The sequence below is a fragment of the Anarrhichthys ocellatus genome, unplaced genomic scaffold (genome assembly GCF_004355925.1).
Source record: "Anarrhichthys ocellatus isolate YVR2014 unplaced genomic scaffold, GSC_Weel_1.0 scaffold48, whole genome shotgun sequence".
NCBI classification, from domain to species: Eukaryota; Metazoa; Chordata; class Actinopteri; order Perciformes; family Anarhichadidae; genus Anarrhichthys; species Anarrhichthys ocellatus.
In genome coordinates, this window is record NW_022280078.1 from 1394796 (window position 1) to 1411004 (window position 16209).

The 16209-nt window shown below is 41.0% G+C and overlaps 1 protein-coding gene across 1 annotated transcript in view; it reads left to right on the forward strand.

Moving 5' to 3' along the window:
* brinp3a.2 (bone morphogenetic protein/retinoic acid inducible neural-specific 3a, tandem duplicate 2) overlaps nucleotides 1-15938 on the forward strand; it is a 44080-nt gene extending 28142 nt beyond the window's left edge. Inside the window, exons 4-9 of the mRNA XM_031869653.1 lie at nucleotides 423-613; nucleotides 7063-7168; nucleotides 7329-7565; nucleotides 9629-9851; nucleotides 13006-13348; nucleotides 14629-15938. Of these exons, the coding sequence (XP_031725513.1) occupies nucleotides 423-613; nucleotides 7063-7168; nucleotides 7329-7565; nucleotides 9629-9851; nucleotides 13006-13348; nucleotides 14629-15399 (1871 nt within the window). The 3' untranslated portion in view covers nucleotides 15400-15938. The remainder of the gene's footprint in view (nucleotides 1-422; nucleotides 614-7062; nucleotides 7169-7328; nucleotides 7566-9628; nucleotides 9852-13005; nucleotides 13349-14628) is intronic.
* Nucleotides 15939-16209: the final 271 nt, after the last annotated feature.

The window sequence follows — 16209 nt, forward strand, 5'->3', positions numbered from 1 at the left end:
TGTGTGTGTGTGTGTGTGTGTGTGTGTGTGTGTGTGTGTGTGTGTGTCTTGGAGCACAGTATGTGGCAGGTTTTAAAATGACTGTAAAAGTAAAAGTAATTGGCATGAACTCCAAACAAAAATATCATCATGAGCTGTAATGAAAAGAGTTGCCAAACGCAGACACTCAAATCTCATTACCAGAAAGTCCAAGTGAAAAAGCCCAATATAGTTGGCACACTTTTTGATTGACAAGTTATTTGCGGCAGGTGCACATAAAAACCTTAACCATGAGCGCTTAGCACCAAATACAAGACAAAGAACACTTAAACACTTATGCTATTTACTCTTTGATTTTCTAACAGAGAAGTTCAACTCTATCCCTGAAAGTAAAAAAAAGATAAAATTACATTTTCTTCTTTAAATGGTATGTTTCTTTGCAGGAGAAGAGGCCTTAACGATATTTGTGGACAAGAGGAAACTGAGTAAGAAGGCAGAGGTGAGCGATTACTCGAGTAACTCCTCCACTGTGACTCTGGAAGCTCTGCACCAGCTGGCTGCCTCCTACTTCATCGACAGGGAGAGCACTTTGCGCAAGCTGCACCACATCCAGATCGCCTCCACTGCCATCAAGGTAACGCCTTTATCTCTATTGTTGAGTTCTTCGGGCACATCCACAGACTAATGCCTTAATTATCAAAGATTCAATCGTTTTTTAATCTTCCGTCAGCCCAAACCCAAGTCAATATCATTACATATGACAATAAGTTGAGATGGTAAAAAGCTAGAAGGCGGGTAGTCTTGGAAGATTACTGTCTTACCTACTTCTTTGGAAACTTTGACGACTTTCTTCCAACCGCATTTTCTCTCATATACAGTATGTATGAAACAATATTTCTAAACTGTTTCCCTGTGTTTACATACTAATTTTGCAAATGATGTAATGTTGTTATTACCATGCCAACACACTTTTAAAGTAACCTTCAAATAGACTTTAAAAAGCTAAATTTAGGCAACATTGGTACGTAATAAAGCAGAGAACGAGCGCTCTATTCTAAGAAGCCATGTATCGCAAACAGAAGACCTTGTGTTCCTGTCTCTTTTTCATCCATTGTTCTAAAGCCGCAGACCGGCTATGATTGTCAACATGAGCCTGCATAAAAAACACGGTACATGATTTCTGGGTTTAAGGGTTTGAGATTTACCTCTCACTGCCAACTGGAGTTGCTAACATGGGAATATGCCCAGAGAAGCTTCGAATGAAACTCATCTTTGGAGGAAAGCAAATCACAATCACCAGTTATATGATGTGATATTTTTTCCCTATACCACAATTATATCAGAAACATTGATAAATTCATAAATAGCAGAGTAGGGGGAACGACCATGCACCAAATTCTGTTTTTCACCGCATTCCATTGGGAATTATATGCACAAAATGAAAAATGACAATACCGAAGGATAGAGCCTTTTTGTTTTTGACTCTGATAACAAAATTGCTGCAGATATTAATTGTAAGAGCTCAAAATATACTAATCAAATAACAAGAAAGACCACAAATGAATGAAAGAAGACTCAGAAATATACATATCATCAAAGAATACTGTACTAAATAAATAAAGAGTCTTAAAATACATAGGTCAGGCTGTTCTCATCCAGTGTTTGTACCTACGGAGAGTAATGTGCTGTAATTCGTAGATATCTCGAAACATCAAAGTCTGTTATCCACGTAATCATGATACAGACCGCAAAAGCCCACACTAAGAGGCAGTGGGTCGGTAAAATAAAAAGTGATCTTTTATCCAGGAGACTGCTGTTCGTTCTCCGTGGTAGAGGAGGAGTGGACCTTGATTTATTCGTCACGTAATTGCGTACTTCAGAAGTGGCCCTTCCTTCATTATTCTAACCCAGACGACGATCGTATCCTAAAACTAATTCAGTAGTTCACAATCTTTTCCTCAACCGAACAAAGTAGTTTGGTTGCCTGAACCTAACTTGTTGCTTTCTGTGATGACAGATGTTAATTGTAAAAGTAAGCTTAACGTCACACGTGTTGTCTACTATCAGGAGTAACTTTTCGTAATCTATCGTACAGACTGTTGCATAAGGATACATTGCATAGGTACGTTTAAAAAGACGTGGACACTCTGACCGATTGATCTCTATGCACAGTGCACACACTGTTCATTGGAAAAAGGTCAGATTCAAATTTGTACTTCAATTTTAATATGAAATGTGTTTGTTGCTTTCAGGTGTCATTTGTAAAGTAGAAAGCATCATCTCAAAGCAATATGTGAACGATTCCCATGTCTTGATACAATAAAATGCCAATAAAATGGGGAGATGGTGTTTTTTTATCACCCTTGTGATAAGATATGATCTTCAGCTACCCCGAGCACATCGAGTCTGGAGGAAGCTGGTTGATGAGTGCATATGGTGAGGGGAAGATAAATGAATCTTGTGAGAAAAAGCTCGTGACAGGTTTCTGCCTCCAGTTGTCACCTTCAGGCAGCATGGGGTTAATAGGGCCACGGAGCGTAGGATGACTCTCCTTTCTGCCTCTCTTTCATTCCTCGGAACACAGCAGTGGTCGTCTTGTGAAGTGTAGCTTCCTCTGCTGTAGCAGAGCATGAATCAGACTCCCTGTACTTATATCAAAGCTCTGTCCTCTCACTACATATTGTGTTCAGGGAGGGTTAGGTATTTCTTTTGCTGCTAAGGTGGGTGCAACAGAGGTGCAGAGGCAGATACTTTTGTCTGTTTCATTTCTTGGGAATCAAGTTTTTTTTTTTTTAGCTACAGAGAGGAAGAGAATAAGAGAAAGTGTGCTTTCATGCTCCAAAGGTAGTGATCTGGCGTGACTGACAGGTAGGAAGTAGAAAGAGGTATGATTCAGCTCCATCACTGGTAGAGAGTGAGTCAAAGGAGCAATATATTCCTCCACACTTGTGCATCATTTCCACAGGGCGTTGACCCACACGGCACCGGAACAGATACAACTAAGCACTCCTCTGCATGAATTCAAAATCAAACAAGTTGAGGAATGAATGAGAGAGGGCTGGCGAGGCAAAGACACCCCCCCCCCCCCGCTGTCTCCATGCAAAGGGGAAATTGAAGCTCATTTTGGAGGAAAAGCTCGTTACTCTTGCGGTGTACTGGGGATTGGCTGCGGAAATTTGGGCTCTCTCACAGAAGTCTCGGCCCAGAGCAAACTGTGTTCAGGGCGGCTTGTTTGTACAATGAGTAATGACTCCAGTTGTTCGAGAGCGTCAGGGATCACTTTTGCTACGATTTGAGAATTTCATAGACTCGATTGCAATATCCCCACCTGACCCCGGCCATGTTTGCCTGTGTCTGCACACAGCTTGTATTGATTGTATTGTGTTCTCATTATGGTAGAGAAATACATGTTAGTGTCTCCTGACTGACTCGATCAATTATTGTCTGGGCTATCACAGAGTAGATCACAATAAAACTAGTGCTGGGCAACGATTAAAATATTTAATCGTTTTTTGCAATTAATCGCGATTAATCGCATTGTTATGGCAAAGTTCAATAATGAATTCAAAAGTAGTGTATTGCACACTTTTATTTTAAAAGTACTGCTATATGAACTAAAGGGCAATAACATTTGGTTCACGAGATGCAGGTAGCATGTTTTATACTTAATGTGAATATAATTCATACTTTGTTGGCATCTTATTCTGAAAACCGGATGTTGTCTCACGTTCATCCTTCCTCTAACTTTCAAAGTCCTTCGCTCGCTCCCGATCTGTGCCGTTTAAATGCGTTTACCGTGAATTTCAGCATATAGGTGCACTAACATGTAAGTGTCTGCTGAGTTGACCACGGAGATCTGAAACTTTGCTTTTTCTGGTGTGGGCGTGGCCTTCCTTTTTCTCGCTCCCGGCTCTGCTCATCACACTCACCTGTCCCCCGTCCGCAATCTGTTCATCAAGCTCATCAGGCTCACCTGCTTCTCTTCATCTTATCAACATGCAGTATATCTACAACGGCGCTTCGACCGCTGGCCAGTCAGCGGTAAACGCACATTGATTCCAGTCTCTATCAAAGCATGTTTCGAAGCGCATTACGTAGTGGAGGTTTACTATATATTAAAATATAAATCCTCGTTAGATATCAGTTTTGTAATTGGAAGTTACTGCTTTTTTGGGTTGTCAGTCGCTTCTTTTGTGTTTTGCCATCACATTGAAATATTCCGCAGCATCAAGTCACCCTCAGCTCAAAATAAAACAGCCTGTCTTATTTTGCGAGTGGAATTTTTCATATATATATTATAGCTGTGACAGTTGATGTTGGCTGTCACTGATGGAACATAATTCCTATAATATTGGAGAGATGTTAATATTTCTGATTGAGTAGGATCCTGGAGGAGCTGCAGAATGGGGTTTGAAAGTGAGTTTTTTAAATATTCTGCATATACTCTGAACATGTTTTTAACAGCGCTGCAGTGGATGTGTTTAAACCTAGTACACGTGTTGAAGAAGATCAAATAAAACCACTGAATTATGTTTATATATTAAATGTCTCAAATTTAAAATCTGCTGTATGTAACCTTAACACCTTTTTAAGTGCAAATCAAACCTTAATGGATCTGTCTTTAATCCATACATATTTATATGAATCTTCAACTATATGTTTCATCTTCAGTTGCTGGGCTCTGTATTTTGTCCCCATCAGATGAAAGCTGAACAAATATGTAAAATGTAATGTAGGCCACAGTATAATTTCACCACTGAATCACCCTTTAAGGAAATGTAAGTCTGATAAAAGATGAGTTAATGGCCAACACTGGATAAAACTTGTTAACTTAGAGACATATTTTCCCCGCTCTGACTTAGGCTCTTGTTTAAAGATATACTGTATGTGCTCAGTCCATATATAGCTTACATATATTATTAATATCTCTTTATTGACTGAATTAAAATGGAGGCTCTGCCTATATCACCACACACACTCTTAACTCAAATTGAACAGACTGATCAATGTTCTGGAACATTGTCTCAGGAACTGGTAGAGATCAAATCAGAGCTAAAAGGAGATTAGATATTGGACTTCCATTCATCAAGTGGACACAAATAGCTATTGTTGCTATACAACTTGCTGGATGTGCACATATCAATTTAGGAGTTAAAGTGGCTTCAAGTTTTCAAAGTGTTATTTGGTGTGTTTTTTTCTAATCGCTATTTCAAAATGTTATTTTAATGGTATCAATATTTTCTTAGATAGGCACATTGTAGTCTCCCAGATAATACAACAGGTAAGAGCTGTAGTTATGTCTTCACTGTTGGTTGGAATCAAAACTATAGTTGACAATTCTTTTGTTCCAAAATGTACCCAGATTCTGAAAGAAAATGTATTTTAATATGCAGATTATTGCCAGCGGCCCACATAACATGCCACTTAAAACATGAGTTTCAAGCAACTGTGATTGGATGTTTCTTACCAAAATGCACTCTGGGAGTTTTGGCCAACTTCTATGTTTGTTTGTATCTACACAAGTTCTTCAAGATTTGTATTAAGTTTTGTGCTAATGATTCACTTGAAAAGTTTCATGCCCACTCAGATAACTCAATGTGATCTCATCCCTCCTCCTCATATTTTGCCACTAGGCCAGAAGCCCTTTGCATCGTATCTTGACGCTGAAGGTTCGCACGTAGTTGACATTGTGAAACAGTCGCAGTAAATTTAATAACAAGGTGGCGGTTAGGTTAGGGTTAGAAAAACATTATAGTACGGCTTAAAATAAATACGCTTGTAATATAACATGAGCTGTCATCGTGTCGACCGCCCGCTAGTGGCATCAAACTATTTAATGCACTCTTTAAAGTTGGAGCCCATCTCAACTCCCTCTGAAAGTTGTTGTTGTTTTCCAGTATGTGCGAAAGGTTTGTGGTAATTCAGAATATTCCCATCTTTAGAATTTCTCATCCGCTGTATGTGGCAGTGATCAAAACGTTCTTCTTCTTCTGCTTCTCTTGCTCTCACTCTGCTGTTTGAACGAGTCAGTGACATACTTTTAACACTGCAGTACCTGGACTCGAAGCCCACATAAAACAATAATGAATATATACCAAAGAAAAGGCAGAAATCTTCCACAAAGCTCCAGCTTTTACTTCATTCCTTTACATGGCCATGTGCCAATATACAGGTGGCCAATAATGTCCTATTAAGCATTTTTAATATACCAGAATGTATCTACAGTGAATATCAGCTGCTATGCAAAAGCGGAAATTGAATGCTCTGCTCATCAGTCAATGTTTTGCCGTATGGCATATCATATGGCATATCAAATAATTCCTTAAAAAGATTCACTATTTATGTGGTCTGAAACCCAGGGCTGTGTCTCTCATTTCCTCACATTCATATCGGCATTAAAATCCCTTATGAGGGAAACAAGGGATTTATAATGTGATACGAATATCATTGTCAAGGAATTGCATTCAAATTATCTTCATTTTCCTTTTCTCATTCACAGAGGATATTTATTCTTCCTCTCACAAACCCCTTTCCTCTGGATTAGGCTTCGTATTAAAAAGCCCCCCTACTGAGTTTTCCCTTCCGTGGAGCACACCGGCCTCATATGAGAGCCCAAGCCCTTCCGCCCTCTGATTGTGTTACTGATCGACTGACCCTCATTGTCTCGCCTCATCCATCTGTCACTTTACACCAACTGTCCTCTGACAAGCCTGACCGGGACAAATCGCTGAACGAAATATGGTGTCCGAGAACCGCAAAGAGAGAAAAATGAGAATCGGTTAGCTGCTTGCCGCTACGTGTCACAGCAAGAAAAAAGGAGAGCATTGAAATAAGATCTCTTCTTGCAGATGAAGTGAAAGAGGAACGCTTTGCTGGAGCTGCTTCTGTGGCAAAGGTCAATCGAAATAGGAAACTGAATGAGCTTACCCCAGTTTTCCCTTTCTGTCACATACACAAGTTCAACCCGTTGTGTAGAAAGCACTTTTTAAACAGTTTGACAGTGTCTAAAATGTGCCTTGTGTAACATAATTGGCATCCTCTAACAGGATTACATGAATCATCTTTTTATTTGTTGTTGCCCAGGTGACAGAGACCCGCACAGGTCCTCTTGGATGTAGTAACTATGACAACCTTGACTCTGTTAGCTCTGTGCTGGTTCAGAGCCCCGAAAATAAAGTCCAGCTGCAAGGTTTGTCTGATTTTTAACACATTTTTTGTGATTTGCATGATATGTTTTTAAAAGTCAAACTAATAAGTATATGCACATATGGGATTGTATTAAGTAAATTATGAGCTCAGCCCTAATACATGACTACAGTGATTCCACTTTCACTGTCTTGGTTCTACAGGCTTGCAGGTGATCCTTCCAGACTACTTGCGAGAAAGCTTTGTGCAGGCTGCTCTGAGCTACATCGCCTGTAATGGAGAGGGGGAATTTGTCTGCAAGGACAATGACTGCTGGTGCCATTGTAACCCCAAGTTCCCAGAGTGCAACTGCCCCTATATGGACATCCAAGCCATGGAGGAGAGCCTGGAGAGGATCACAGAGACATGGGCGATGCTCTATAAAGAGTTTGAGGAATCCGGTAGGAAAGCCGTCTAGAAAGCTATGGATTTTTTGCACTTTTTCACATAGCATGCCTCATTCTAAATGCAGAGAAATCAAACTTTTAGAATATAAGTCATTAGAGGGAGGAAGGATGAATTCCACTGCTTTATATGCACCGTTAAATGGGAGTGAGGTTCATATATACATGTTCCTCCCTATTCTATGATTCATAGGCGGTCTATAATAGCTGGTTATGAATCCTGTCCTGGAACACTATCTGCAGGAAGGAAATTAACAGTGCAACAGCACCGGATTTTTTTCAAAATCAACAGCGTTTGGTAGTTTACAATGCCTGGAGCAGATTAATCAGCTGTAACAGCCATTCATTGCCAGACCAGCTTTTCATATCCCCGGGGAAACAGAGTTTCAGCGGACGCTCTTAGCATAATGTTTGGTTATTATTGCTGTGCTCGGTCACCCTGTCTTGGTCATTATTACACAGGTGAAATCAAAATGGCTGTCTTTTTTAAAAATTTTTTTTTTTTTTCCTCCACTCCTCAGATTTGGCTGAAATATCCCTAAGTGCAATTACTTTTAAAGTTTATGTTTTAATAGCTGGGTGTGAAGTGAGGGCATGAGCCTGCCCAGAATCATAAATGTGTCCTTCAGCGTGGGCTACCACACGTTCCTAGCTGGCTGCTTTATCAGTAAGATGTCAGGAAACGGTCTAACGATGAGATCAAAAAGGGACTCCTCCCTAATTCCAATGCTATTGTTGACCTTCAACCAAATGGTGCCAAAACAGGACGACGGAATCAGAAATCCAAAGAGTTTTCTATTGTTTTAGGCAGGGCTGAGCTCATTGTTACAATATGTGGCTTTCACGCTAATTCACTTATTTAAGAGAAGACGATGAATGTGACAAAACCACATCAATCAACATATTTTAACGTTTTTAAACTCAAATATAACACATACAAAACATAATGGTGTAATGTAGAAGGAGAAAAGTTGATAAATGATGTTCATGGCAGGGATACTTTTACGAACAGTATCAGTACAGATTGTTGCAGTAGTAATACTGTATCAGGGAGGTTATATTTAGAATTTTAAACTGTGTTATTGTTGAATTAATTTTGATACATTTGCAAATCTTACTCTGTATCATAAAACCAAAGATCCCATTAAACATCTTGCTCTCTGCTTCAAAGTGGCACTATCGTGTCTTTTACTATCTTTAGTGTCAGTCTGGAGGTTTCCTTTTTGCTTTACCGAACATGATCAAAATGTGTGTGAGAGCTGACTTTTCAAAGCACCACATGCCAGATGCTCTGTCCAAGTGTAAGGCACTCCATATTTTTAGCCCAAATAGAACAGGCTGCCAAGGTATGTCCAATTTCAAAGGCCCCTTCAAAAGCCACTGAAAAATACAGCCATCTTTCGACTCAAACAGGAGGAAACGACTGCTGCATCCTGTGTTTTATAGCAGCCCACAGTCCAATGAGCACTGGTCAGTTTAATGGAGCGCTGAGGTGATCCTTGTCAAGTTGTAAAATCAGGAAAAATCACATGACCACAATTTATTTATGAGATGTTATATCATTGGCTTGTAAATATGTTATATGATGACAATAATTGAAGCCAAGCATGAACTTAAAATGAGTTCCAAAACATGATGTAAACCCAGCACAGAAAAATCTTTATAATTGAGACCAAATAAATGCATTAAGGTGGAGTTACCAGGCTATCTCACTCTTTTCATTTACTCTCATCAGTTGGAAAAACAGAATTATGATAGACTTATTAGATATATTAGATTCAATGCTACAATTATCGGAACAATACAAACATTCAGGCTCCCTAATGTGGCTCAAAGGTCTATTGCAGATATAAATGTTGAATAAAAGACTAGGGAGGAAATTCAGCAAATTTATTTGGCAACCCTATTCAAATATCCTGCGACCCACCTGTGTCTCCGGACCCAATCTTTTAACATAACCGGTATAGACGATAGTAGATGCTAACAATGGAAATAAACCTGGCAACGCTGTTTTGATGATGAAATGTTAAGATGTCCCTGTGTCTTGTCTGTGGTTACAGATGAATTCAAGGCGTTCTATGCGAGGCTCCCCCACAACTATTTCCTGAACGTGTCAGGCATCCAACACTTGTGGTCGATGGACAACCTGTTCCAGTGGCGATATGAGCAGTTGGAGAACAGCATGCGGGTCCTTGCCAGTCGAGCGCAGAGAGTCATCTTCAAGCTCTTCAGTCTCAGTAAAAGATGTCATCGACAGCCCCAAGTGCGCCTACCAAGAGAACGGTGAGCCCAGCCGCTGGAACACACATCTCATGTGTCTGTTAAGTCCTGTGTAACCCTACTGCAGAGAACATTTTTTAATTAAAGCTCTGCCTTTTTGCAATGTAGTTATCTCTTAATCCTTCCATTTCTGTTGATGTATACATCCATGAGGTTCTGGGATTTGTTTGCCCAAAGCTACTGTACATTGAGTCAGAGCGTGCGGTTCTCTCTTAAGATTAATCCAATTACATACAGTACATCTCTTTTGTATAACATCCTGCTAAAATGCAGTGAAATACCAATAAAACAAGCCAGACATCTACTACAAGAGGACTGTAGCCCAGTTTTTATACACGTACATTTGTTTTAATTTTGCAGATCAACATAAGAGATCTTATACCTGGCTTACTTTGCTTGTATCGGCTGCTCTAAAAAAAAACTTCAACTTTAAAAATCCACAAGTCTCTGCTCCATTAAAAATGTATTGGGCTTCATGAAATCTTCATGAAATCTTCGTTTAATTGGACTTCGTCCCCATGAAACCCCTCTGAAACCCGCATTGGTTTCCTGGCCACAAAGAAAAGAAATTCTACTTTCCTCAGCCTTTGCTGCTGAGAGAGGACAATCATTTCTTCCCATGCCAGCAAGAGGTGGCTTGTCAGTGAAAAAACACACACACACGTCATTTTAAGTGTTGAGGACAGTTTCCGAATTTCAAGTTTGTGTTTTAAGACCGAATAAGATTCACGTTCACTCAGGCTACCTTCCTCCGTCAGAGGGGTTGATTGTCGAAGGTGATGAATCCAACCATTACTGTCAGTCACACTGCTCTCAGATGGACTGAGCTTTCACAGTAATGGTGGCGATGCTAGAGAGCACAACACATTAATCAGCCGGCAGATTCATCTATACAGTGCATTTTATTCAATGTCCAGTCTCTCTCTCTCTCTCTCTCTCTCTCTCTCTCTCTCTCTCTCTCTCTTTTCTTCTTCTTTCTCTTCACTGTCTCAGCACTAATCTGTGTCACCCTCTCCACAACATTGCCAACAGACACATTAATCACTGATGCAGCTGATATTCCCACCCACTTGCCAGGAAAAGGAGTGGGAGCGTCATCGCCCTCATCCAGGCAGTGTTTATCTATGTTATTACCGCCGCATCAACGAAGAAGCCTTCCCTTTCTTTTCTCTCTTCACAGACATCTCCATACTCAGTGGAAGGAGATTGAGAATGTTTGTCAGTTTTGCCTGGGAGAGAAACGGAAGCTCTTGAAAAAGCCCTCACTCTTCCTTTAACATCCTGTTTAAGGCACTTGAGATAGATGAGAGCGATGTGATTGATTTTGCGTCCTGGGGCCTCCTTTTTTTTCCTGTGCTGACAATTATGAGCGAATAATCCAGTCAAAGCAGCAGTCAGCTTGGATTTTATTAGGCGGGTAATGATAAGACTGCACAGCACACTTGCTCAAACTTTTGGCATTAGGCATAACGATGCACATTGTCATTCAAGTGATTCTTTCAGTGCTTTTATCTGCTGATAAAATTCCTTTCTTGTGCCTAGGCTTTAAACAGAAAAAGGTGCCGGATTTTTATACGGCGAGTCCTCTCATCTTTGTTTGACTACTAAGAGAGTGCAATTAGGATTTGACTCTAGAAATGTTGAATAGTTTTTTAATTAACTTGTCAAGGGATTCAGTAGATCAGACCAATTTCATCTTTGCAGCCTCGCACTGTTTCTATTACAGTACATGAATTCACACCGAGGGAAAAAGTTCAGAAGGCATGGAAATGATGACACTGGTGTTTCCTTAATTTACATTGTCCACATTGATACATTTTGATTTACAAATTGACTGGTTTGGCACATTTCTGTTAGTAGCATGCATGCTGTACCTCTGACAGTAGATGAATATGAGTCTGACAAGAAAATGATTAGTAGTAAAAGTTTTTACTATTCATTGATATTTTTCACCATCTAATGCACAAAACGGATAACAATGGTGGAAGGAATGCAAGGCAGAAGCAAACAAATGTGAAAACAATTTATAAAAGAATATAAAAAGACAGAAAGGTAAATTACAATGTGATAATTACAACAGTAAGTTAAGGTTTGACTCAGTTTGTTCGTACCTTATATGGTCAAAATGATGCCTGCTCCTTTTAAAGCAGCGCAGAAGTTCAAACACATTGTGATCCAAGCAGGAGAAAGAGTTGCAGGGAGCAGGAAGGCTGTACATAATCACACCAGGGAACTAACAGTACAGCTGCAGTATTTGTATTGGCGACTGCTTTGCTCTGCTGAAGCTGTCGGAGGTGAAATGCCTTGCCCACAGGTAGCGCGTGATGGAAAGGAAGAGCCCTTTCGGATCATTTCCCATGACCGCTTTTCCTATTAGGGGGTTTTAATATTCAAATCAGTGATTTTCTGAACTTAGACTTGCTTCCAACTGCCAAACATACAATGAGATTGGGATACGGAGGAAGGATGCCCCAAATGTAATCCGGCAAACATTTTCAGATTAGCATAAAGTTTACCACAATACACCCTCATCAAAGAAAAAGGCTTCTTTTTTTCTGAAAGGAAAGCCGGCGGTATGTACCGTGCATCCCTTCTCGGCAGCGAGCAAAGAGGATGAGAGGCATAAAGGGATCACAGTCAAGAAAGCGCTACAGACGGGAATCAAACTCTGGCCCACATGGGGGAATTATATGTATGTCTGAGAGTCTGATACCCTAAGGCTGCAGCGCACTTCTAATATTTATGTCACAGACTGATCAAAGATAACTTTCTCTCTCTACTGTCTCTCTCTTCCTTTTCAAACACCAATGTTTCTTTGCATTTGTAACCTACACTCAATGGGCACTTTATGATATTTCTGCAAACACTTCCATACAATCTTAAGATCTTTATCCTGCTGAAAATATCCAACTTTTGACCTCACCTCAACCATGCTTACTTGAATCCTCTCAGGACTGTTTGCCCACCTTATATCATACTGATTATGCTTTCTATTTTTTAATGAGCAAGCTGTCTGCACACCCAGCCAGGTGTCCCAGTCCTAATAAAGCAGCTACCTATTAAACCAGGTCATCCTATAAGCCCTGTTCAACAACCTCTCTCTCTCTCTCGCTCTCTCTCTCATCCTCCTTCTGCCTCTCTGTCTTCCCTGGTGCAGGCCTCAGTCCTACTGGCTGAGTCACTTGCAGTCCCTCCTGTATTGCTCAGAGAACAACCAGCTTGGTGCATTCTCAGAGGAGCTCCACAGCTGCAGCTGCCGATACGACCACAGCCCCTGTCAGCTGCCGCCGCCTTGCTCTGTCGGGGAGGGCTCGGCATGCGCGGCCTGTGCACCAGACAACCACACCCGCTGTGGGAGCTGCAACCCGGGCTTCGCCCTGATACAGGGGGCCTGCAGGTCCATGGTGGCGGACTCTACGGAGAACTACCTGGGATTCGAGACGGACCTCCAGGATTTGGAGCTGGGCTACCTACTGCAGAGAAGTGACCGCAGGCTAGAGGTATATTTTTCCGTTAGCCTTTTGTTTTAATGTATGACCGAGAGCTGAGCTGTCTTTCAAAGCAGTATCCTGGGAAAGATAGACTGACTCATGGGAGCCACTCAGCATTACAAAGTCTCGCCCTTCGGGCTACTGAGTAACTTCATAATGTCCTCGTGTTTTTCATTGTATTTGTTGAGACAAGTTTTGTGTGTTGTGTTCATCTGAGGGAAAGTAATAATACTTTATATAAATAAAAAAAATAGGTTAGCTGGGAAAAGAAAACATCGGAAAAGACGACTCCTTAGTAGATGGAGTTTCTCTAAACAACCATCCGGAAGGCCACTGGATGTGGTGGAATAATTTGGAAATAACAATTAAGGTGGACTGTGTGTTGTTGTATGTTGGAGTAATGAGGAAAATGCAAAATAAAGAAGTAAACTAATACCTATTTTGTTGCCTTTGAGGTCAGAGCCCGTCCCTTTAGGCCTCTTTCCAAAGCCACGCCCCCAAAGATATCATAATGAGAGTAAAGATATCATAATGAACTTAAACGGAACATGGCTAGTGTGAGTAGTCAAAGCTGTTAAAATAGCAGTTTGTGGAAGACTCCGATGACGAGCAATAATTACAAGGGGCAGATTGCGCACATGCAGGCAGGAAGGCCGATTAGCCAGTCTGATTATTTCATTCAAATTATTGTTATTCTTTCTTTGGCAGAGCATTTGAGTCATTGATTGCCTCAAGGATATAATGAGAATTTCAACAAAATTATGAAAAATGCTTTACCTTTTAAGTGAATGTTGGCTCGACAACATAATTGTGCTTCCATTTGGCCCATGGGTGTATGAAGAGAACAGCATGGCATGTTCCAATCATTACAATGGAAGTTGCTCACTGGGAACCTAAACGTTCGTCAGGCTTTTGCTTTCCGGGCCCAAAGCATACGAACATTAGAGTGTTTGTAGTGCTCAGACAGTCTTCATTTTTTAACAGCTGCTTCTTTAGAAATGGTCCTTTTTGGACTGAAGCAGGTCACATGGCCCACAACTACAATTGCATGTTGTGTAAGATTTATCCTGTACCACAATGTGCCCGTTTCTGCTTGAGGCAGGCACTTTAGTAGCATGTTATCCCTTTCTGTGAAAATGCCCGAATGTATGAGTATTCCATAGCCACTTATTAAAACTTCAACAATTGATTGTGATCTTGCTTTTAGGTTATAACAATTCCAATTCCATGTTGCATGTATGCGGTGTGTTCATGAATCTATACTGTTTTCATCTCTGTGTGTCCGATAGGTCCACGCAATATTCATCAGCAATGACATGCGACTCAACAGCTGGTTTGACCCTTCGTGGAGAAAGAGGATGCTGCTGACGCTGAAGAGCAACAAGTACAAGTCCAACATGGTCCACATGCTGCTGGGAGTATCCCTCCAGATCTGCCTTACCAAGAACAGCACCCTGGAGCCTGTCCTTACTCTCTACATCAACCCCTTTGGAGGGAGCCACTCAGAGAGCTGGTTAATCCCTGTGAATGAGAACAATTTTCCAGATTGGCAGTCCACCAAGCTGGACCTGCCCTTCGAGTGCTATAACTGGACTCTGACGCTGGGCAACAAGTGGAAAACCTTCTTTGAAACCATCCACATCTACCTTCGGAGCCGGATAAAGACTCAAGATGGAGTGAATGACAGCATATATTACGAGCCTTTAGAAGTAACGGATCCTGCTCGGAACCTGGGCTACATGAAGATCAACAGCATCCAGGTCTTTGGCTACAGCATGCACTTTGACCCAGAGGCAATCCGCGACTTGATTCTGCAGCTGGACTACCCATACACCCAAGGGTCCCAGGACACTGCCATGCTTCAGCTCTTGGAAATACGAGACAGGGTGAACCGGCTGTCCCCTCCGGTACAACAGAGGTTGGATCTGTTTGCTTGTCTTCTGCGACACCGTCTCAAACTTACTGCCAGCGAGGTGGTTCGCATTCATGCCTCCTTACAGGCCTTCAGCTCACGTCTGCCCAATTCGATGGATTACGAGACCACCAAGTTGTGCAGTTAACAGTTGCTTGAAGGGAGAATTGGACCAGCTTGTACTGAACTCCTGGACACCAGAACAGTCCTCATTGTGGTGCAGATGCTTACAGTTGTGCTCTGTCTCTATGGATTACCAAATCGTATGGTAAAACAGGAGCGAACCAGTTGTGGACAGCTGAAGAATGTACTCATCTGGCTGTTTTGGTTTCTGTTTTGTGGCAACTACCCTTCAGTGCTAGATCATAAAGAATGAGGCGGACCGGCGAAAAAAACGCACAACTGTTTCACAAGAACAAACTATACGAGAAAGAATTATACAGTACAAACTAAAATACATTAAAGTTGAACCATCCTGTTTCAATATGACTCTGCTCATTTCTACTGTAAGTACCAATGCCAAATGAATGGACAGTTTATGGTAAAAATGGTTAAGTCTGTTTGTTTGTAACTTTTATATGTTCCTTTGCTTCAGTAACAGTGCACTTTCCATGAAGACCAGAATACAGTGGTGTCAGTCAAGATTTTGTAGATAAATTGATATTAAAACATCATGTTATAACAGATTACAGCTGTTGGAATGTTTTTTTCACGAGCATTCTTCTCATTCTAAAATTCACTCAAGGCAAATTAGAATTAGGGTAAATGAATTGGATGGAGTTATTGTAACGTCCATCGAGTCATCTTTGGATCATTTATTTCTGCAATTACTTCAACGTGTCAAAACATTTGCTGCTTACTTCACTGAAGAGAAATTCACCAAGGGAAATCTGCTCCAAGCACAAACATCAAACGTCAATCAAGCTGCCCTCATCTTGGTAGGGTAACTGTAAAAATG